The sequence below is a fragment of the Erinaceus europaeus genome, chromosome 3 (genome assembly GCF_950295315.1).
Source record: "Erinaceus europaeus chromosome 3, mEriEur2.1, whole genome shotgun sequence".
NCBI lineage: Eukaryota > Metazoa > Chordata > Mammalia > Eulipotyphla > Erinaceidae > Erinaceus > Erinaceus europaeus.
Window position 1 is genome coordinate 131,659,631 of NC_080164.1, and position 19,834 is coordinate 131,679,464.

Here is a 19,834-nt window from a genome sequence, read left to right on the forward strand (position 1 = left end):
CTCGCATGATATGTTGAATTTCTGCAGTGTCTGTTGTGATATCTCCTCTTTCATTTACTATCCAATTTATTTGGGTCTTCTCCCTTTTTTGTTTTGTGAGTCTGGCTAAAGGTTTGTCGATTTTGTTTACTCTTTCGAAGAACCAACATTTACTTTCATTGATCTTTTGTATGGTTTTCCTATTCTCAATGTTATTTATTTCTGCCCTAACTTTAGTAATTTCTGTCCTTCTGGTTGCTTTAGGGTTCCTTTGTTGTTCTTCTTCTAGGTCTTTAAGATGTGCAATCAGGCTGTTTATTTGTGCCTTTTCTTGTTTCCTAATGTGTGCTTGTATAGCTATGAACTTCCCTCTTAGGACTGCTTTAGCTGTGTCCCAAATATTTTGATAGCTTGTGTCTTCATTTTCATTGAACTCTCGAAACATTTTGATTTCTTCTTTGATTTCCTCTTTGACCCAGAAGTTGTTAAGAAGTGTACTGTTGAGCTTCCACATTTTGGCACTGTTACTAATCTTTTGTTGATTGTTAAGTGTTAGTTTAATTCCACTGTGGTCTGAGAAGATGCTTGGGATGATTTCAGTGCTCTTGAATAGGCTGATGTTGTCTTTGTGGCCTAACATATGGTCTATCCTTGAGAATGATCCATGTGGATTTGAGTAAAATGTGTATTCCAGTTTCTTGGGATGAATGACTCTGAAAATGTCCAATAGTTCTAGTTTATCTATCTCTTCATTTAGCTCCCTTATGTCTTTACTGATTTTCTTCCTGGATGATCTGTCAAGTTGAGATAGTGGGGTGTTGAAGTCCCCTACTATGATTGTGTTACTGTTAATATATTGCTGTAGCTCTTTCAGTAGAAGTTTGATGTATTTAGATGGCTTCTCATTGGGTGCATAGATATTAATAATTGTTAAGTCCTCTTGATTGACTGATCCTCTGAGCATTAAGTAGTGTCCATTCCTATCTTTTTTAATCTTATCTATTTTAAAGTCTATCATGTCAGATATGAGAATAGCTGTTCCTGCCCTTTTTTGTGGGCCATTGGCTTGAATGATAGTTTTCCATCCTTTCACTTTAAGTCTGTGTTTGTCTTGTTGCGTTAGGTGAGTTTCCTGTAGACAACATATTGTTGGGTTGTGTTTTCTGATCCATCTTCCTACTCTGTGTCTTTTAATAGGTGAATTCAGGCCATTCACATTTATTGATATCAAAGATTGAAGATATTTTAACGCCATTCTTGTAGAGTTTTAGAGTGTTTTGATATATGTTCTATTTGTGGTGGTCTGGTTGTTTATAGGAAACCTTTCAGAACTTCTTTCAAGGCAGGCTTGGTGATGGTTGCTTCCTTCAACTGTTGCTTGTCTGAGAAGGTTTTGATGCTTCCATCTAGTCTGAATGACAATCTAGCAGGATATAGTATTCTTGGCTGAAAGCCTTTCTCATTGAGCACTCGATAGATATCTTGCCATTCTCTTCTGGCCTGTAGTGTTTGTATGGAGAAGTCTGCTGCTAATCTTATGGGTTTTCCTTTGTAGGTGACTCTTTGTTTTTCTCTTGCAGCCTTCAGGATCCTTTCTTTATCCTTATTCCTTTCCAATCTAAGTATGACATGTCTTGGTGTCTTTAGGTCTGGGTTAATTCTGTTTGGGACCCTCTGGGCTTCTTGAATCTTTATGTCTTTGGTGTTGTCTAGACTAGAGAAATTTTCAGCTATTATGGCCTGGAGAACGCTTTCTTCCTCCCCTTCTCTTTCTTCCTCTGGTAAGCCAATAATGCGTATATTGTTTCTTTTGAAGTCATCCCATAGGACTCTGTTGTTGTTTTCAGCATCTCTTAATCTCTTTTTGAGATCTCTTACTTCTTCTTTAGTTGTCTCTAATTCATCCTCAATCTTGCTAATTCTGTCTTCAGCCTCATTGATTCTATTCTCTCTGCCCTCTACTGCTTTCTGGAGTTCATCTATTTTGTTACCCTGCTCTGATACTGTTTTAGCTTGTTCAGCTAGTTGCCTTCTTAGCTCAGCAATTTCAGCTTTCAGCTCTCTAATAACCATGAGATTATTAGAATTTTCTTCCATATTCTCATTTGTTGTTCCTGCAGTTCTGATTACAATTTTTTCAAATTCTTTACTCACTCCTGTTATTATTTCCTTAGCTAATGTTTGGATGTTGAACTCGTTGTTTTGTGCTTCGCCCTCTGGAGGACTTTTAGCTGGACTCTTGTCCTGGTTCGAGTCTCCATTATTTTTTCTTGTTGTTTTAACCATTTTATATAAGTTAACAGTTTTTTCAATCCCTGAGTTGGAGTTCAGTGGTGTAAAAGCCTTTTTTTTTTTTTCCCCTGTAGGCTATGGTAGCCTGAGGGCTTTTAAACTATCAATAGGCTTCTTGGCTTAATCAATGACTCCTGACCAAGAGATAAAGCAGGGTGTGGCAGAGATAATCCAGTGGTTATGCAAAGAGACTTTCACAGCCCTTCAGCTATGCCACCGAGGTATAGGTCTTCTCCTGAGTTTCCCGGTTAGATCTCTGTGCCCTGGTGTCCCTCCCTGTTGCTGCTCCAGATTCTGAGGGTAGTAGCAATGGAGACTCAGAGTTGTACTTGGTGAGTCTCTGGGGAGTCCTTTCCTCCCTTCAGCTGTCCCCTTGTTGGTGGAGCAGACTGGAGGTGGTGTCTCCACTGACAAACTGTCGAACTGTTAGCAGTCACTTAATCTCTCCTTAGGCCCCTCTCTCCTCTCTATCACCAGCCACGCGTGTTTGTACTCAACGGGTGATTTACTGGGTTCCTGTGGTCATTATAGTCCTGTCTTGTTTTCGGTCCGGGTGGTCTCCTTTGGTATTCCTAGTTGATCCGGGAGAGGAGAGGAGAGGAGAGGAGAGGAGAGAAAGCGATCTGCTGCTTGTAGCTCCGCCTCCGGAAGTCGAATCACATTAGTATTTTTTTAAAAGAAATACATACACATATATATGTTATTTTTTAGAGAGAGAGAACATCAGAAATTCATTGTAGCTTGTGTTATATCAGAGATAGAACTCAGGATCTCAGCTTGAGGCTCCAAAGCTTAGTCTACAACACCACTCTCTGGCATTATTTTCAAGTTAGTTTTAGTTTTGTGTTTTGGACATTTAGAATATTCTGTAAAGGTAACTCCAGGGTTAGAAATAGTGTCATCCTTTGGGGTATGGGGTATTTTTGTTTGTTGAATTTTCTAGATCATTCAGAGTTAGTCTGCATTGTCTCCCTCCCTTACTTCACTTGTTCCCTCATTGTAGTAAATAAAAAGTATTGGGGCTTTAGAGGCTGGATATACACATTATAAATAGCTTTTCTTTCTTTTTTAAAAATATATTTACATTTTTTTTTTTTTTTTTTGAAAGGACAGAAATTGAGAGGGGAAGGGGAGATAGAGTAAGAGAGACAGACCTCTTACAACACTGCTTCAACCACTCACTCATGAAGCTTCCCTACTGCAGATGGGGATTCAAACCTGGGACTTTGTGCATGGTAATATGTGTGGTCAACCAGGTGTACCAATGTCTGACCCCATCAGTTATTTTTCTAAATAGCTATTAAGGTTTTTGGGAGAAGATAGAAATAATGTGAATCAAACACTACTTTGCTATTTTGTTTTTGTTGAATTTCTTACACTAATTACATTGAGATTTTCTTTTCTCAATTATAATGCATAGAAAAGGATCACACATACATACATACATATATACATATATATATATGTATGTATGTATCTCCTCTCCCCCAAAATTCCAGCATCACTTTATTTAGGAAGTGTTGATTTGCAGAACTGTTGTTATAAGAGTATATTTGCACATTTCCCTAAGATAGGTATCAGTACATTTTGCCTTCCACCAAACCATCATCTTCAGCTCCTTCCACCTATGGACTTATGTCCCCAACTTCCCCTTAGTGATGCTTCTTTCCCCTTTCTGAGTCCCCAAATCTTCTGCAATAGACTACAGTCCATTGCGAATTTTCCCTGTATTGTCCTTTTAAAATGATCATATTTAATTATAAAGTCCTGGTTTGGTCCTAATAAGTGAGTTAAAAAAACTGAACCTTACTTCACCTTTATTTCATATCTACTATCACTTTTCACATGCAACATGCCTCTTTGCTTATATCTCAGCTAGCAATATTTGAAAAGAGGTAAATTTACTAAAAATAAGATTTAGTTTCTTTTAGGTATCATATCAAAGTATAGGGTACTTTTTATTCATAACAGTACTAGGTGCTAAAGAAAGCTGGTGTGGGGGCCAGGTGGTGGTGCATCTGGTTAAGTGCTTACATTATAGTGTGCAAGGACCCAGGTTCAAGCCCTCTGGTCCCCACCTGCAGGGGGGAAGCTTCATGAGTGGTGAAGCAGGGCTGCAGGGTGTCTCTCTGTCTCTTCCCTCAATATCTCCCCTTACCCTCTCAATTTCTGTCTCTATCCAATAATAAATAAATTTTTTTTAAAGACTTCCAATAAAAAAAAAAAAAGGAAGTTGGTGTGCTTAGTTTTCAGGTCTCATTTGATGTGATCTTCCGCAAACAGTTAAGACATGAGCTTTCTATTATTTTTTATTTGCAGGCTGAAGAGGACTCTCACCTGGACGGCGCTGTCCCCATCCCAGTGGCTCGTGGGAATAGTGCCGAAGACCTGCAGCAGACCATCCAGGCTGTGGTGGATAATGTCCACTGGCAGATGTCCCTGGACCGGAAGACCACAGCTCTGAAACAGCTGCAGGGCCACATGTGGAGGGCAGCGTTCACAGCTGGGTGCATAAAAGCAGAGTGCGTAGATCCCTCTAGTGTGTTAGCTAGCTTTGTGATTCACCATATAGATATAGCCAAGATTCTTCATGTTGTTACAAGCCAGAGTTTTTGCTTGTTAGTTTTCTCGAAATTTTTCACCCAGCTAACTTTCTCAGCCCTGCATGCCTGCCTTTGTGGGATGAAAGACTTTGAATTCCAGTTTAAAACAGCTTCCTAGAAAATGGCAACTTCCTTGAGCTAAATCATATCTAATCCTCAGCATACTTGGGTTGCTTTCCAGACTGTAAGATAACCTGTTTTCTGTTAGCGAGGCATAATGCTATGAAATTATGCAACTTGATGGAGTTACTCAGACTGTCAGCACTGTGCTCTTTTGAGCAACTTCATAAACTTTTGTTGAGTCTTGAGTGTAACACTCTTGAGAGCATTTACGCTCATGGAGATTTAGAAATACTGTACAGCACCTGTCACAGGGAGATGAGGAATTTGAGAAGTTGTGTCAGCAACTGTACTATAATACTAACTGCCAAATAAAATGATTGGAGAAAATCAATTAACAAACAAAAAAAGAAATCCTGTACTGCTAAGAATTTTTTTTAGCAGGGCCGGGTGGTAGCATACCTGGTTGAGCGTACATTACAGTGCAGAAGGACCCAGGTTTGAGCTTCCAGTCCCCACCTGTAAGGGCAATGCTTTGCAAGCGGTGAAGCAGTGTTGCAGGTGTCTGTCTGTCTCTCTCCCTATCATTTCCTTCCCTCTTGATTTCTGGCTGTCTCTATCCAATAAATAAATAAAGATTAAAAAAAAAAAGAAATTTTTTAGCTACTAAACTTCAGAACTTGCCTAATGTAAATCCCAAGACCCAGCTGCTTTGGTCCTTCTATCCAATAAGATGCCATTCTTCAATTTGTGTGCTTTATAAGATCAGCTTCCACCTTACGGAGAATTCAGATAGGATGCCAAGCCCATCAGCTCACTTTGTGAAACATTCAAAAGCACGGAACCAGTTAGCCTGCCCTTTCTGTTATCGATCCTGGTCCCTAAAATATAAAATTGGGGGTTTGGAATTATTACTTCCACTTTTTAGAGTAACAGGCTGGACAAATTCAACATGAAAGTATCATGTCTTGGGAGTCGGGTGGTAGCGCAGCGGGTTAAGCACACATGGCTCGAAGCTCAAGGACCATTGTAAGGATCCTGGGTCTAGCCCCCAGCTCCCCACTGTAGGGGAGTCACTTCACAGGCAGCAAAGCAGGTCTGCAGGTGTCCGTTTGTCTCTCCCCCTCTCTGTCTTCCCCTCCTCTCTCCATTTCTCTCTGTCCTATCTAGCAACGACGACAACAATAATGATTACAACAACAATGAAAAACAAGGGCAACAAAAGGGAAAATAAATAAATACTTAAAAAATATTTTAAAAAAAGAAAGTATTATGTCTTAATGACTTGAAAGTAATAAGCTGTTTTATTCAAGAAAAGACTTAAGGTATTTTTTTTCAGTTAATTTTCCAGAGATGAATGGCTCCAGGTCCCAGGCTCCTTGTGCTTTTCTTTTTACTCATATCCTGTAATACCATTTATAGACTGAACATGGAAGACACAATATGGTAGACTTGGTAAATAAAGCTGAGTGTCAGCAATTACATACCAGACACTGCTGACTAGCTAATGTGCTATGGAATATTGCTTGCCTTCCCACTCCTCTATCTTGTCACTAGATTTACTTAATTAATTAGTTAACTTATACTTGAGCACTGAACAGCTCTAGCTTCTGGTAGTTGAACCTGGGACTTTAGAGCCTCAGGCATAAACCACTATTCTAGGGCTGTCTCCACTGCCCTAGAATACTGCCTCTTAACTAACTGATTTGTTATATAATTTATTCCCGTGTATTAAATTAGGTGTTTTTACTTCTTAGGAAATGAAAGTTCTGTTTGCTAGCTAAGCAAAGATTAATAGACCTGAACCCCTTAACTTTTTTCTTTTAGTTTTCTTCCCTTCTGTGGGGGATTGCAGATCTTTCTAAATATTTTATTTTATTTATCCGTTTATTGGATAGAGACAGAGAGAAACTAAAATGGAAAGAGAAAGAGAGTACCTACAGACCTGCTTCACCACTTGTGAGATTTTCCCCCTGCAGGAGGGGACCAGGGGCTTGAACCTGGGTCCTTGTGTACTGTAACTCAACTCAGTGAGCCCCCCCCCACCTAGCCCTCACATCTTCCTTTCTTAAAGCTCACTGGATATAATATACTCTTGTTGTCATGAGTTATTTCAAAAATTATGTAATAGCATGCTACTGTTGTTTTTCTCAGGATTTTACTTATTAGAGATAGAAAGGAGAGGAAGAACCATACATCACTGGTACATGTGCTGCCATGGATCAACCTTATAACCGCACTTTATCCACTGCACCACCACCCAGACTACAGCATTGTGATACTGTTATTCCTTGCTTTTATGAAAATCCTGGGGATTAAATCTCTTTGTAATCTTCCCCTCACCACCCCCCATTCCCCCAGAGGACTGAACCTGAGGCTTTGGAGCCTCAAGCATGAAAATCTTTGCATAACCATTATGCTGTCTCCCCCATCCTGTAATCACTTTTTATTGTGACTAGTGTGATGATTCTTACACAGCTTAAGTGTTGCTTCTTATCTGCTGTGATTTTTGATGGCATGCTCATTAAAACTACAGGCATTCATGGTCTCATGGTGACCACTGAGCACAGATTAAAAAAATTTGGGTTGGGGTTATAGCATAATTGTTATGCAAAAGACTTTTCATGCCTGAGGCTCTGAGGTCCCAGGTTCAATTTCCAGCACCACCATACTGAGCAGTGCTCTAGTCTCTTATCTTCCTTTCTACATCTCATTCAAAACAAAACAAAACAAAAAATTCACATGTAGCCACTACTCTGACTGGTTTTCCTCTGGTTAAATAATGTGTTCCTGTATTTTAACTTACTGATCTTTTCTTTTAGGTTCTTTGAAGATGTAGTTCCAGCAGTCAGGAAATGGAGAGAGGCTGGAATAAAGGTATATATCTATTCTTCAGGGAGTGTGGAGGCCCAGAAGTTATTATTTGGGCATTCTACAGAAGGAGATATTCTTGAGGTAGGTTCCTCGATAACTTTGTTTCAATACTATCAAAGTATGAAATACTAAGAATAGAATTTGCTGCAGTTATAAGCTCAGTCATTGTTCATGCAAGTAGTCACATTTTATTGTTTATTTAAAACTACCAGTGTTTGCATAGTTCTAACATTCTTGGTGGCCAGACCCCCCCCCCCTTTTTTTTCTTTCTGATGGAGGGAGGGAGAGAGAAAGACACTGTAGCACTCTTCCACTACTCATAGTTTGTTCCCTGCGGGTTAGAACCAGGGGCTTGGACTATAGATGCTTGCACATGTGAGCTCTGCTGGGTGAACTAGCCCTTATTCCTGATAATTGCATTTGTATGTGCTAAGCAGACCGTAAACAGAAGCAGAATAGCAGAGGAATACATTCTAGGAAAGACTGAAATGTTTCTATGGTACCAGTCTTGAAGGCCGAAATGTTTTTATGGTACCAGTCTTTTAATATATATATATAATGTATATATAATTTATTTATTAATGAAAGGGATAGGGAGAGAGGGGACACCAGACATCACCCTGGTACATTATATATATATATTTTTTTTATATATAATTTATTTATTAATGAAAGGGATAGGGAGAGAAAGAGAGGACACCAGACATCACCCTGGTACATGTCCTGCCAGGGATCAAACTCAGCCACATGTTTGAGAACCCAATACTTTATCCACTGCACCACCTCCTAGACCATGTGTGTTAACCAATCTTTGCTGCAAAAGATTTAAACTGCTTTTGCACAAGAATCACAGGGACAGTTGTTTATAGCTACAACCCTCTGGGCCCTGCTTCCTAGAAGGCTTGAATTAACAGTTTTGGGGTGGAGGTGAGGTCCAGAATTTTCATTTTTATTAGACATTCAGCCTAATGATTCTTATGACTTTAGCATCAGAAAGTAGAATCAGCTGTTTTTAAACATCTACGTTAATAAGACATGAGTTAGTTTATACTAAATCAGCTGTTTTTCCAGTCGCCCCAAAGGGAAAAAATGGCATGCTTCTCTTGGTAGTTTATAATAGCAGATAGGATGTAAAATCACCAGACTGAGGAGATATAGTGGTTATTGTAAAAAATACTTGCATTCCTGAGGCTTCAGGGTCCTAGGTTCAATCTCTGGCACTACTCTAAGCCAGAGGTGAGTTGTGCTCTGTTTAAATAATAATAAGCAAAACCTATATTCTCCCCCACCCCTCCAAAAAAATCCAACCCATTTTATATTTGCTTGTATGCAGCAAAATATAATGTGGATTCATTTGTTTGTAGTACTTTAGAGAGATACAGATTTCAACTCAGCAGAAATAGCTTTATGTGAGAGAATAAAGCCTGCTATTAAATACTGATAAATTAAGGTTGCCTGCTAGGTTTTTTTGTACATGTGAAAATTCCTACTAGCTACTTTCTCCCCCTATCTCTACACCCCCTGGTATATAGGTTGTTCATTGGAAGATGATATACTTTAATACCATCCAGATTTCATATTTAACAAGTTCAAGCTGACTTAAAAAATAAAAACACTGAACTATTGTCTTACGTGGTGAATACTTTGGTTTTATAGATTTCATATTCTTAGTTTAGTAACTTCTAGTTTTTATCTTAGTTCTAAATCAAATAGTAAACAGGAAAACTCTTTAATTATTTATTGCTAATTGTTCTCTGAATACAAATGTATACTTCCTTCTTTCTGATCAAATAGACAGTATGGTAATAAACAATAGATAAGGGCTACCTGCTGTGTTAGTAATGAGTACCTGAGTATCTGTGACAACTGAGGCAGAATTGAGAGAAAAAGGAAATATGCAAACTTAATCTTAAACTTTTCAGAGATTAAATATCATGGCCTGGGAGGTGGTGCCGTGGACCCTGAGTTCAATCCCTAGCAGTGCATGTGCTAGAATTATGTCTGGTTTGTTGTTGTTTTTATCTTTATTTATTATTTATTGGATAGAGACCGCCTGAAATTGAGAGGGAAAGAGGTGATAGGAGAGAGACACCTGCAGCCCTGCTTCACCACTTGCAAAGCTTTCCCTTTGCAGGTGGGGACTGGGGACTTGAACCTGGGCCCTTCTTCTAGCGTTTGCCAACCCGGATCCTTGAGCATTGTAACATGTATGCTCAACCAGGTGCGCCACCACCTGGCCCCTTGATACCTGATTCTCCCTCTCTCTCATTAATATATTTTTTTAAAGAGTAAAAATTATAGTACTACCTTAATTTGTCTTTGAAGTGGTTATCAGAGTTGTTTTTAGTTTCTGTGGTGAGTTCTTAAACTATTCAAAAGATCACATAGTAACTGACCCTAAATTTAAGTGAACTTTTTCTAATTGCTTTCAGTTAAATTAGTAAGCTACACATTTGGCCCAAACTAGGGTGGACAGAATTTCAAAATATTTTAATTAGAAATTGAAAATTCAGGCACTGGGCGGTAGCACAGTGGGTTAAGCGCACATGGCGCAAAGTGCAAGGACCAGCGTCAGCTTCCCACCTGCAGGGGAGTCGCTTCACAGGTGGTGAAGCAGATCTGCAGGTGTCTATCTTTCTCTCCTACTCTCTGTCTTCCCCTCCTCTCTCTATTTCTCTGTCCTATCCAACAACAATAATATTAACAATAATAATAACTAACAATAAACAAGGGCAACAAAAGGGAAAAAAGATTAATAAAGAAAATGAAAATCCATACAACAAAGAATAGCTCTTTAATGAGGCAAGACAGAGAAATCAGTTTATTGAGGTGTTTAGATCCTTCAAGAGTGAAACCCAGTCTAATAATTTGAATGGGAATAGGTTTTAAAAGTAGGAAGTAGGACACTTATTAAAATAACATTGATGTAAAATCAATGCTATGAAAGAAAACCAAATCAATTATACAGTGGTCTCATATGTATTGAACTGGTAGTTTTCTTCTAGTATTTATTGCTTTAAAAATCTTAATTTTTGTAGCACTGATAAGGTTCTCAACTAGGTAGATTTTCAGTAGATGTTTATTGAGTGGGTTAAGTTAGTGTGATTACCATGCATTTCAGGTGTGAGCAGTAAGAGACCAAGGATCCCAAGGTCAAGTGTATATGTAACTTTTTTTTCTCTTTAGCTTGTTGATGGTCACTTTGACACCAAGATTGGACACAAAGTGGAGAGTGAGAGTTACCGAAAGATTGCCAACAGCATTGGATGTTCAACCAACAACATCTTGTTTTTGACAGATGTTACTCGTGGTGAGGAATTGATAAGTCATATTGTGTGAATCTCTAGGACTGAGGTGCTGTGGTACTAGATGAAGCTCCATTGCTCTGGTGTCTTTCTTTCAAGTGCTCTATCTGAATAAAGGAGTGGCTGGAGTGGTAAGATCACACATGTATGAGGCCCCAGCTTCTCTCTCTCTCTACACACACACACACACACACACACACACACACACACACACACACACACACACACACACTGAAAACAATAAATAAAAGCTACACTGTGCTTCTTTCTTTGATTTATGGAGCTTACAGTGGTGGGTTCAGAGATATGCTTTGTTGTCTGTGTAGATTAGGATTATACCAGCAGTTTGAAGACTGATAATTTAAAGACTTTGTTCCCCCTCTTTTTACTTTGTTTTGCTCTTTATAGAAGATGAGCTTTCTTTTGGTGACGTCAGCTAGCTTAATCATCCAGGTGATTCTCACACTGCTGGCCCACAGAAGACACCTGGAATAAAAATGCTTTAGGATAGTAGTTGGCAAATTTGTTCTGAAGCGGACCAGAGTGTCAAATTATCTATAAAATGGAAAGAAGGTGGCAGCAGTGCCATCCAAAGCACATTGGTGATCTCCCCTGAAATACATAACTCACCTGGTTTCCTCTTCTCACTTCTACTCATTTGTCTTGAATATCAAGTCATAGTGTTGTGACAGACCTGAACACAGGGCAGTAAAGAAGCTTGCCTGATGTGCTAATATAGATGGCACTTGTTCTGGAAGCACTTGTACTATCAGCTTGAATCTGCAGGGTAGGAATTTACCAGCCAGCCCTCTTCCGCTCCCCCACCCCTTACCTCCCAAAAAAAGATGGACAGCCCAGTCAAGTATGATGTGTCTGTGTTCTTGTGAGTGTCTTGGTGAGTTCAAATATTTCGGTCCAGTTAGACATTAGGATTTCACTTATCCTATATCCACAGAGTTTCAGTATTAAAGCCCTTTGGCAAATGACACAGTTCCCTGTAAGACTGATGAGGGGTGGACATAGGAGTGTTGTAGACAGAACCTGAAACTATTCTTCTGAGTTTGTAAGTCCTAATAGCTGATGAGTCAGTCATGTATAGTTAGGCATTTTAAGTTTAAATTTCCTTTACTATGAAAATTTTTTTCATTATGCATTATGGAAAGAGAATAGTATAGTCAACCCCCAGGACCGGTTTTCTGGCTTCAGTGGGCCAGACCTGATTATTGCACTCCTGCACCCTCCAAGTTACTTTGGGCAAATTATAGGCATCAGATTTTGACATTCCTGATCTTTATTTTGTTTTTCCCAGAGGCCAGTGCTGCTGAGGAAGCAGACATGCACGTGGCTGTGGTGGTGAGACCAGGCAATGCAGGGTTAACAGACGATGAGAAGACATACTACAGCCTCATCACATCCTTCAGCGAACTATGCCTGCCTTCCTCAGCTTAGAGGTTTCTAAGCAAGGCCAGTGGGTCCTCAGAGTTCTCCCTATAGTCTACTGTCATTCTAATGGTAAAAGTAACTTACTTAAAAATGACATACACATGTATGCATACGAGTGTATATATGTGTATGTTCAGGCAGGGGTTAGATAGCATAATGGTTATGCAAACAGACTCCCATGCCTGAGGCTCCAAAGTCCCAGGTTCAATCCCCTGCACCACCATAAACCAGAGCTGAGCAGTGTTCTGGTAAAAAAAAACAAACAAACAAAAAATACCTCTCAGTTCAGTCAAAGAGAAACTTATTTAAAGATGCTTTATATGTAGAAATTATTGGAAACCACAATGTGCTTATTAAGATAAAAAAAGTAGTTGATAGAAAAAAATAATACCTTATAGTTTAAATGTTATGTTTATCAAATGTTACACCAAAATCTAAAGATCATTCAGGAGCCTTGTTACCTGAAAAATTGGGCATATTTCAAAATTTTGTTTCATATAATAATAATTTCTTCACTACGATAATTTTAAAGTTACAGTATAGTAACTTCATTTCAGAGTATCAGGCTAATTGTTTCTAATCTAAAGATTAGAACTATCTAAAGATAGTTGTTTCTGCTGCAAAAGAGAAAAAATGGGGAAGAAAACACATTTGAGTCTTGATCATTCAAGTATCTGTTACTTAAGGGACTCAGTGATCATTGTGGCATGTCTAGTTGGCAGTTGTCTTGGTGATGAAAAGATGCACTGATGTAGCAGCACAGCCCTGACCCTGTCACTTGGTGTATTGATAGTTGCCTTTTGAACTACTAGGCACAGAGTAAGACTGTATGTTTATTACAATTTGCTTTTTTAGAAACAAGAGTTTACTGAATTGAATCCTTAAGACCTAGAACACTTATGTAATATCTCCCTCTGAAGTAGATGTGAGAAATGCACATATTTATAACATTATTTGTTCTTCAGTTCTAACAAGATGTCATGTCAATTTATGCTGTGATTAATAAAAACATTTTCCTCCCTCAGTTTTATGTTGGTCCCTTAAAATAATTCACATATTAGTAGGAAATCATTGCTTATTGTTTCATTTGGATAGTAAACATTTAGAATATGAGTGGGGTTACTTAGTATTTTGAGACTCATATTTGAGATATATAAGAACATGCTTAAAGGAGGCAATTATTATAACTAATCAGGAAAGATTGTAATGAACCCTGGAGAGACAATTTGGGAATTTCTTTGAACAAGGGATGGAAGTAACCCTGTAAATATGCAAAGACAGGGAATGTAAACGTTTTGTGTTAATATTTATCTGCTAGTAACTAAGAAATCTGGGGACTGCAAACTATGTAAAGTCTGGAAGAAGGAAATGAATTTGGGTAAATCTTTGAAATGGGAATAATTTGTAAGTGATGATAAAACCACAAGGGTAGTAGAGGGATGAACATCATGTAATTTCTAGAAAAACCTCATGAAAAGATAACAAAAACAGGTGTTTCCTAAACCTAATATAGGACTAATTGGAAGAGAGAGAAAAGTGGTTCTCCAGGGTCTAGATTACAAAGGAGTTTAAGGAAAAGAGGGTGCTTGGTATCTAGTCAGCAGAGACTGAATTAGGGATGGGTCCGCATCCATTTTGGCTGTTACTACAAAATCTCTGACTGGGTGGCTTAGAAACAGCAATTTATTTTTTTACTGGAGCACTACTCAGCTGTGGCTGGTGATACACGGGGTACTGAACTTGGGACATTGAAGCCTTGGGGCGTGAAAGTCCATGCATAACCACTATGCTATTTCTCATCCAGCAACATTTTAAAAAATACTTTTAGTTTATTTTAGTGAGAGAGATAGAGGTAAAAATAAGACACCAGAGCACTGCTCGGCTCTGGCTTATGGTGATGGGGTTTGAACCTGGGATTTTGGAATCTGAAGCATGAAAGTCTTTGCATAGCCATTAGGCTATCTCCTCTATAGCAACATTTTGTTTCTCTGGGTTTTGAGCCTAAGATGAAGGTTCATGAATCTGGTAAGGGACCTGTTTGTTCAGTCTTTGTCACACAGTGTGGGAGTTTTCTGAAGCCTCTGATCCTCTTTAAGAGGCCTTTGCCAAAGGTCCCAGCTCCACATGCCATCACTTTGTGTGTTAGATTTCAGTTTAGACATTTGGGGGAGGGGGAAGGGTACAGATAAGAGACATTCACTATAGTAGAAAGGGTAGTAAGAGAAAGATAGTGTATATGGAATAAAGGAAGACAGGAATAGATACAATAATTAAGAAGAGATTTCATTATCAGACACAGTTTGTCAAAGGAGGATGTGAAAGGAAGGAGAAAAGAGATATCCTAAAACAAACAAAAAGCCTCCAGTTAATGTGATTAGGGACTTGAGATTCACTTAATTTTTAAAATATTTTTATATATATTTTATTTCTCTTTTGTTGCCCTTGTTTTTATTGTTGTTATTGATGTCATCATTGTTGGATAGGACAGAGAGAAATGGAGAGAGGAGGGGAGATGGAGGGGGAGAGAAAGACACCTGTAGACCTGCTTCACTGCCTGTGAATCGACCCCACTGCAGGTGGGGAGCTGGGGACTGGAATTCGGATCCTTACGCCATGCCAAGTGTGTTTAACCAGCTGTGCTACCGCCCAACTCCTAGAACTTGAGATTTACATTAGACTCGTCATGGAAGAAAAATGTCTAGAAAATGGAGGTTGGTTAAAAAGTAAATTCATGATCCTGAAAAGGCGGGGGGGATATCTCACCTGAATTTTTTTTTCTTTTTTTTTCTTACCAGAGCACTGCTTAGCTCTGGCTTACAGTGTGAAGGACTGAACCTGGGACCTGGAGCCTCAGGAATTACTACAGTCTGTTTGCATAACCATTATGCTATCCCTCCCCACCCTCGCTTAGATGCCTAAATTTTCTAAAAGAACAAAGGTACTAATTTTTTTTAGTATCTCATTTGCAGAGAACACAGTACAAAAGAACTTAAATTTTTTTAATATTTATTTTCCCTTTTGTTGCCCTTGTTTTCTTATTGTTGTTATTGATGTCATCATTGTTGGATAGGTCAGAGAGAAATGGAGAGAAAGACACCTGCAGTGATCCGGGAAGTGGTGCAGTGGATAAAGTGTTGGACTCTCAAGCATGAGGTCCTGAGTTCAATCCCTGGCAGCACATGTACCGGAGTGATGTCTGGTTCTCCCCTCCTATCCTCATTAATAAATAAAATATAAAAAGAAAGACACTTGCAGGGCGTCGGGCGGTAGTGCAGTGGATTAAGCACACGTGGCGCAAAGCGTGGGCACCAGCGGAAGGATCCCGGTTCGAGCCACTGGCCCCCCACCTGCAGGGGAGTCTCTTCACAGGTGGTGAAGCAGGTCTGCAGGTATCTGTCTTTATCTCTTCCTCTCTGTCTTCCCCTCCTCTTTCCATTTCTCTATCTAACAACAACGATAATAGTAACTACAACAATAGTAAAAACAACCAGGGTAATGGGAAAAAAATGGCCTCCAGGAGCAGTGGATTAGTGGTGCAGGCACCGAGCCCCGGCAATAACCCTGGAGACAAAAAAAAGACACCTGCAGACCTGCTTCACCGCCTGTGAAAGGACTCCCCTGCATGTGGGGAGCTGGGGGCTCGAACCAGGATCCTTACACAGTCCTTGTGCTTTGTGCCACATACACTTAACCTACACTACCGCCTGACTCCCAGGACAAAGGACTTCTAAAGCTATGGCCTTCTAACATGTTATTTCTGTTAGATAGCCCTGGCAGTGATTTCCCATATTGGGTCAAGGCCCAACTTAATTTCATAGACAAGATGCCTCAAACAAAGGGGATTTCCAATCCTAGCCATTCTAGGGTAGCTGAGTTTCCCATTTGACCTAGAAGGCTAGCTTTAGTTGCTAAATCTAAGATGTCAAGTTTTGAGTTGCACCAGGAAAGGTTGAGAGCGCATAACCTGTTATGCCTGTTAGCCTGTGGCCTGTTGCCAAGATAGATGCACAGCAACTCTTGTCCAGAAGGTGGTGCTGTTTCTCCAGAGGCACTTGTAAAGACAAGTGTGGTGTCACCCCAGATAGAGCAGGTGGGGAGCTAAGAAGTAGACAGCACTGAGAGAAAAATGAGCATAGTACATTTACCCTTATAAGTCAAGTGCATGATATTATGAAAGAGTAGTTGGGAAATTAGTAATGATTCTGGATGAAACTCATTAAAATACTCCTTCCCACCTTGTCCCTTCAACTGCATACTAAAAATAAAATTTAAAAAATGATTTCTGAACAGCTAGGCTTTCAACTTCATTAAGGATTTGCTTTCAAGCTTACAAAACCTGTTTTAGAGTAAAAGTTAAATATAGTATTTGCCAGAACAATCTGTTATCCCACCATCCTTGTCAGAAGGCAAGATGCTACCCAGTCAAGTATCAGGATAATTTATAGTGGCACAGTAGTAGAAAGACATTGGACTCAAACATGAGGTCATGAGTTTGATCATGGGCATTGCATGTGATGCTCTGGTTCTGTGTGTGTGTGTGTGTGTGTCTTGTTTATTTATAACATTAGAGTTTCACATGAGGCAGAGAGGAGAGACAAGTCAGAGCATTGAACCAGTACATGGAACACCAGGCATTGAAGCAGGCAATCTAGACAAAAAAAATCTGATGTGAAGCTACTACTTCAGTTGGTAGTTGAGACAGTTTATTCAGAAAGGTTTAAAAACTGGAGCAAGTGGATGGAGGTAAATAGTTAATTTTAGCCACAGAATTTTTTTTTTTTAGTAAGAATGGGAGCTGCTCCCTGCCCTAATCCAACTTTCTAAACCTTTTCTCTTCTCTAACACAATCCTCTCAGACAATATTCTTATATAGCTAACCTCAGGCTAGCTACCAAATTCAAGCAAAACTACTATAGTTGTATGCCCCCAGGAACATGCCTAAAATGGTTCTCCTTTTCTTCTACCCTAAAATCCCTAATCTCATCTGTTCTGATCCTACTTTTTGATTCTGGTTCATTAACCATCTTGTCTCAATTTAGGTCATGCCACCTTCCAGACACCAAGTTACAGATGTTATCATGACTTCATCCCGACTTCTCTGGACCTCACCAATGTGTCCTGGAGCCTCACATCTCCAGAGCTCTGGTCCACCAGGGAAAGATAGAAACAGGCTGGGGGTATGGATTGACCTGTTAATGCCCATGCTCAGCAGAGAAGCAGCTACAGAAGCCAGAACTCCTACCTTCTGCTCCCCATAAACAACCTTGATCCATACTTCCAGCGGGGGAGAAGTGATAGGATGAAGATAAGAGGGCTCTGCACTCCAGCTCCATCAGCACCCAGAGAGAGAAAAGGAGAGGGACATATGGCGGTAGCTTTGATGTCATGAGTGGCTTACAAGGAAAAAGAGGAGTGAATCAGAAAAAAAAGGGCAACTATGTATAAATGTGGATAGATAGTTGTAGAGGAGGTGGCTGGCCCATGTCTACAACTTTAGGGGAACTGTGGTGGATTGCAGTGGGAGAGTGAAGATTCAGAACTCTGGTGGTGGGAATAGTGTGGATTCAAACCCCTGCCGACATGTAATTCTGTAATGTATATGTATATATATATATACATATATATATTTACATGTATATACGTATAAAAGGACAAAATATCTGCCTGAAAACTTAATTTTTTTAAATGAGAGATTTTACAAAGAACACCCTACAATACAGTACCGAATTTAATGCTGCCCACTGCACACTGCTTTTTGCTGCCTTAAAAAAAAAAAAAGGACCATTTGCAGTTTGATTTGTTTTATTTGAGATAGAAAAATCCAACCTATTGGGCAGGGCCAGGTGGTGGCACACCGGGTTAAGTGCTCACATCACAATGCACAAGGACCCAGGTTCAAGCCCCTGGTCCCCACCAGCAGGAGGGAAACTTCACAAGTGGTGAATGAGGGCTGCAGGTGTCTGTCTGTCTCTCTCCCTTGCTATCTTCCCCTCCCCTCTCAATTTCTCTCTGTCTCTATCCAGTAGTAAATAAATAAAAAAGAAATAAAAAGCCAGCCTATCCAGACATAACAGCTAAAAAGAAAAACAAATGGTGTTCCAGTCTTCATTATAACAAGTAAAGTACAACTCTAAAATTGCCGAAGTGCTACTTTCCCACACCAGCCGCAAGAGATATGCAGCAACACAATGAAATTTCACCTCACTGTTCTACATGAAATAAAAACAGCCAAACCTTTAAAATGTCAATATTAAAAAAATATTTCTGGTTTTGGGGAGCTGCTGGTCCAGTGCAAGATTTACATATTTAACACCTCCAGTCCCACCCCTTTAGCTCATGATGAATTGGTCTCTTTTTCTCAAATAAATGTTTAAAACAAAAACATGAAAGCATTTCACTCTCTACCTGGAGGGGAAATTCCAGAGACTTAGCTGCGGTGACTTCGTTTTCTGGGTCATCTGCACTAGGTCCTCCAAGATACTCATCCCAAAGATGGAGTCCCCGGTCTTAGATTTATAGGTGAATTGTGTGGTTATTAACTCCTAGCAGCTTCTCTTATCAAGATTTTTATATGTGTGGTATAATGCAAAGAGTGCATTTGGTTTTTGATCTAATTTTTGTTAGGGAACTCCTAAATCTGGGATCTTCTTGACTGCTAGGTATGTCTTTTGCCATTCATGATAGGTTCCTTTGACTACTCTTGGGTAAATATTGATGAGATTACTTAGGGTGATGGTTTCTGAGTACAGTCGATCACCAGGAGAACCAATTAATTAGAACTGCCTGACCCACCAATCTCAGGGAGTTTGTGCTCCATGAGATTGGACTCCATGGAAAATCTTGAACAATGAGATTCACATCTCTTCTGTTAAACTGTTCTTGAGTTGTATCCTTTATAATGAATCTGCAATGTGTTTTCATGAGCTGGTCTAACATACTATCTGATCTCAAAGGAAACAAGGGAACAGTGGGAAGCCCTGATTTAATAGCTAGTTTGGACTTAAGTGTGGGAAACAAAGTACTGATGTCTGGTGTCTGAAATGACAGTTTTCTGGGGCTAAACCCTAAAAACCTGTGAGTCTGATATTAGCTTTGGTGATTAGCATCAGAATCAGACTGAATTAAGAGACTCAATTTGTGTCCAGAGAATTGGCTGCTGTATATCTTAGCTGTATACTAGCAACAGAATACTGAAATTCATCTTCAACATAATGTCTGGTGTGTGCACATGCTTCATAAGGAGAAGAGATATTAATGTAAGAGGCAAAGAAATCACAA

At 39.5% G+C, this 19,834-nt stretch overlaps 1 protein-coding gene across 2 annotated transcripts in view; it reads left to right on the top strand.

Annotated features, from left to right (window-relative positions):
* Window positions 1-13,580, top strand: part of ENOPH1 (enolase-phosphatase 1) — a 34,370-nt gene extending 20,790 nt beyond the window's left edge. For both annotated transcript variants that reach the window (XM_007518491.3, XM_060187933.1), the window contains 4 exons: window positions 4,591-4,793; window positions 7,757-7,889; window positions 10,995-11,118; window positions 12,423-13,580. In XM_007518491.3, the coding sequence (XP_007518553.1) occupies window positions 4,591-4,793; window positions 7,757-7,889; window positions 10,995-11,118; window positions 12,423-12,562 (600 nt within the window). In that variant the 3' untranslated portion in view covers window positions 12,563-13,580. The remainder of the gene's footprint in view (window positions 1-4,590; window positions 4,794-7,756; window positions 7,890-10,994; window positions 11,119-12,422) is intronic.
* The last annotated feature ends 6,254 nt before the right edge of the window (window positions 13,581-19,834 follow it).